The sequence below is a fragment of the Austrofundulus limnaeus genome, unplaced genomic scaffold, assembly GCF_001266775.1.
Source record: "Austrofundulus limnaeus strain Quisiro unplaced genomic scaffold, Austrofundulus_limnaeus-1.0 Scaffold201, whole genome shotgun sequence".
NCBI lineage: Eukaryota > Metazoa > Chordata > Actinopteri > Cyprinodontiformes > Rivulidae > Austrofundulus > Austrofundulus limnaeus.
The window spans coordinates 898,368-902,483 of record NW_013952603.1 but is presented as its reverse complement, the minus strand read 5'-3'; the positions used below and the strand labels follow the sequence as shown (position 1 = coordinate 902,483).

The window sequence follows — 4,116 nt, the reverse complement described above, 5'->3', positions numbered from 1 at the left end:
TTCGAAGGCCCATCAGAGGACTGAGAGTCCAAGATAGTTCCTTGATAATTTGACTCGAGGTGACCCCTACACTGCAGTCTGAGCAACCAGTTAAAAAACGAAAGCATATTTTTATGTGCTCAGCTTGCAAAACTGCAAAACTGCAAAAAAAAACAGCAACACGTTCTCACTCCTGAATTGGTCAGGTACCATCTGCATCCAGTTTTTCCGCATCGGGTACCTCCAGGGTTATTATAGTTAACTTAAATCTAAAATTAACTAAATAACAAAAATTGAAATTGAAAAAAAAACATTTTAGTTAACTAAAATAAAAAAGTGTAACGATGAAAAAACAATTAACTAAAACTGTATAATCTTTTTACAAAACTAACTAAAATTAAAAGTAGAATAACCTTAGTTTTAGTGTTTGTCAGTTTATTTTGAGCCATGTGAACTGATTAAACAAATCATTTATTTTTTTATTTTTTTATTTCAAATCAAGGAGTTTCACATTAGCTGTGGGCAGCTTACGGCACCTCATGGTTTGTAACAACACTTGTTTACAATCACTCATCTGCCAAATTATGACAGCAAAATCTCAGAGAAAGCGAAAAAGTCCTTTTTGGGATTTCTTTGGATATGAATGCGTGAAAAATAAGTGTCTTTTGTCTCCACAGGAAACACATCCAGTCATGGATCAGTCAGCAGCAGCACCTGATCAATATGTGATCCATGATGTAAATGTAACATTTTCCACATATGGGTAAAATTAATCAAAATAACTGTCTGTTTTTGTCACTTTTACAGTGGATTSCATCAACTCTGTTACATACAGAAGGGAAACTTCACCAAAGTGAAACATAAATCTGTGGATCTGTGTTTGATTACTCTGCCTGGCTTTCTCAAGGACCAGGATGTGACACAAAAATCTGAATTATGGAAATGAAAGTGAATTTTTAATAAACCAAAATACAGTTTCAAAGCAAATAAATTCAGATACAAAACTTTAAATTCAGTTTCTATTTAATAAAATTCAGTTTCAAACCAATGCATTCAATTTCAAATTCTGCACATTCAGATTCAAACTGAGCGATTCAAATTCAGTTCCTACTGGCACAAGATTTATCCCATACCCTTGTATCAGTCATTGCCGCCTGCGGCTTTTCTGGGTAGCACCACATAGGGGTCTTTGGGTTGGGGGTCTGTGGTTAAAATGAGGGATCTGGATTAATGGTTAATTTTAGGTGCTGAGGTCGGGGATAGGATAGGGCTAACAGAAGTTAAATTTAGAGTCTGGGATAATTAGTTGTCGCCCATTTCCTACTCTTTTCAAAAACATGACAACGCGCTCCTCCTCCGTCTCATCTCGTTAATAAGTGACGCGAGGGGGTACCCGACGCCACCAAAACTGGAGGCAGACGGTACCTGACCAAGCGTCAATATGTTGACGAGTCAGGAGTGAGAATGGGTTGAAAAAAGAAACAACGTTGCAATCTAATTGAGACGTAAAGAAGATGTTTTGTGACTCAAGTGAGAAAAATAGATTTGCGCGTCTTTCAGGACATACAGTGTGTAAACAAGGTACACATTTTAATTCATCATACCATTTGTAAGTGCAAAGACTTGGTGAAAAGATCCAACACTTATTAGAGTTAGTTCAGAAAAAGCTCAGACTGACCTGGAACGGGATGACCAGGTTCACCTTCTCGCCCACAAGAGTGATGAGTTTTGTTCTCAGGTTTCGAGGAAGACGAATCCTTGGGTTCTCTGGATGTTGGACAAAGAAAACCTTTATAGATTTATGAAAGAGTGTGGGCAGACATAACTCAGAATATAATTGGGTTTAAATGCGTCTCTGACCCACGACCTCCCTGATGGTGACGGCCTGAGACAGAGTGGCGGGGGGGCTGCGYCCCGCGATGTTTATGGCCACCACTCTGAACAGCATCTTCTCCCCCACTGGGAGACCTTTGACCCGGAACTGGTTCTGTTCCACCGGCTTCTCGTTGACCTGAATCCACTGGTCTCCTGTTGGAACCAGGAAAATCTGCTTTAACGTTGGACATAAATGTTGTTTAGAACRATAACTTTGAGATTTGAAGATCTTWGCGTTTGGTTTTTATTTACTCTTTACACAAAGTCCCAACTTTTTCAGCAGGGGCAGACTGGCCATTGGGAGTACCGGGACTGTTCCCGGTGGGCCGGAGCATCACGGGCCGGCGCAGGCAGCGAGAAAAAAAAAGTTGTGTAGTTGCGCTCAATACCAGTAGATGGTGATAATGCACCAATTCATTGTTTACCATCCACCAACAAATACTGAAGAAGAAGAAAAGTTTGATGAAGAAGAGGAAGAAGAGGAAAACGAATAATAATAAAAATAAGAAGAGCAAAAATGGAGAATAAACGTAAGGGAAGAGAACAAAAATTGAGTGAAAAGAAAAAGCCTCAACAAGCAAATTCAGCCAAGTGTCAGAAACTGGRATTTATTTTCTGCTGGTGCATCATCCTCATCCTCACTGGACCTACATCTGGAGAACAACGTGACRGGGAGGAGGATGGTAGTCATGTAGGTGGCTGTATTTTTTTCTAGTTCGCTAACTTTTAAAAAAATGCATTTAGATGTTAAATAAAGCTAATATCATGTGTGGACTAGGTCCAAACTGTGCTCAGTAGCTGATAATTTTATAAAACTGTGTTTCTTAAAATGTTTTAACATCAGTTTTAGAAATTTACATCATACTTTGACATTTTAAAAGATAAAAATCATAAATGATTGTGGGTTTCACAAATAACTTTGCCCAGTTGGATTTTTATTTTCTTTTACTTTATTTTATTTGTATTTATTTATTTTTTTATTTATTTAATTATGTTGTAATATACAATAACAGTATATTGGAATGAAAAAAATACTTTAAATTCACACAGTTCATGTGCTGGTAAAAGAAAATGATACCACATTAGATTATAATAATGTTATTTTTGGGGGTAAAATCAAAATGAGTCAAAAACGACCATATGGAACTCTCTGAGAGTCAATGCCTGCGAGCTAACTGCTGCTCTGCTATCTTAATAACTTTACTAATTCCTCAACATTACATCCTTAGATTTTGTACAGTGCCCTGAGATGACGTTTGTTGTTTCCGCCTCCATCGGCCAGCCGGGACCTTGAATGGGCCAGTCAGGTACTAAATTCCCGGGCCACTTTTTTGCCACAGTCCGCCCCTGTTTTTCAGTCCTGGGTTTTATATTTACCTCCATCTTTGCAGTACTCGATGATGTAGCCATCAATGCCGCCCGCTCCAATTTTTTCTGGAGGTCGCCACTTGAGCGCGCAGGTCGTGTCTGTCACGTCTTCCACCACGAGACGAGTGGGCTCGCTGGTGGGGGCTGAGGGAGAAGAGAGCTAATTAATGCGTTAATATCCAGGGTAAATGGGATGGGAAGGCAGATTAGGCGACGGCGAAATGAGCGCCGTGTGAAAAGCCTCTGGTAATTAGCTGTTGTGCTAATGACATGTGGCGACGCACCGATGGGCATGAAGGGCTCGGTGGTTGCGCTGGGCTGAGACACGCCGATGCCGTTGACTGCGAACACCCTCATTTCATAAAGCACACCTTCAATCATCTTCTTCGCCTCGTACGTGGTGGACTCGTGAACGTCAAAGTTCAGCTTGGTCCACCTGGATGAGCCGACTTTCCTCCTCTCCATCAGATACCCTGGAGGAAGGAGGGAGAAAAAAATCACAGCCACAGAATGAACTGAGTGGATCGTAAAGTGCAGTTTCCTCCTGGGAGGGAAACACGTGATGATGGTACCTTTAACAGGAACGCCACCGTCGAACGAGGGAGGGTCCCATGTGATCACGGCAGAGTCCTCGCCAACTGATGTGCACTTTGCATTCCCCGGGGAGTTGGGCACATCTGGAGAGCCGGGTTACAGTTGACAAATGGAAAGTGAGGAAAGTTGGAACAGAGAGAGAAAGAGAGAGACGTGAGTAGATCTTGCAGATGGGATTTAAAGAGTCAGTATGACCCAAAGAATGCAAATCACCCCCCGCTTTATAGGACAAAGTTTTAGATTAAAATCATTTTTTTGTTGAAAATGAAAGAAAACAACTCTATTCACACTCTCATGTAC

General features: G+C 40.8%; 1 protein-coding gene across 1 annotated transcript in view; it reads right to left on the bottom strand.

The window, feature by feature from the left end:
• mybpc2a (myosin binding protein Ca) overlaps positions 1 to 4,116 on the bottom strand; it is a gene marked incomplete in the record, with an annotated part of 61,965 nt that overhangs the window by 8,169 nt on the left and 49,680 nt on the right. The window contains 5 exon segments of the mRNA XM_014018770.1: positions 1,658 to 1,746; positions 1,840 to 2,007; positions 3,232 to 3,366; positions 3,507 to 3,695; positions 3,795 to 3,899. Coding sequence (XP_013874224.1) covers positions 1,658 to 1,746; positions 1,840 to 2,007; positions 3,232 to 3,366; positions 3,507 to 3,695; positions 3,795 to 3,899 — 686 coding nt within the window.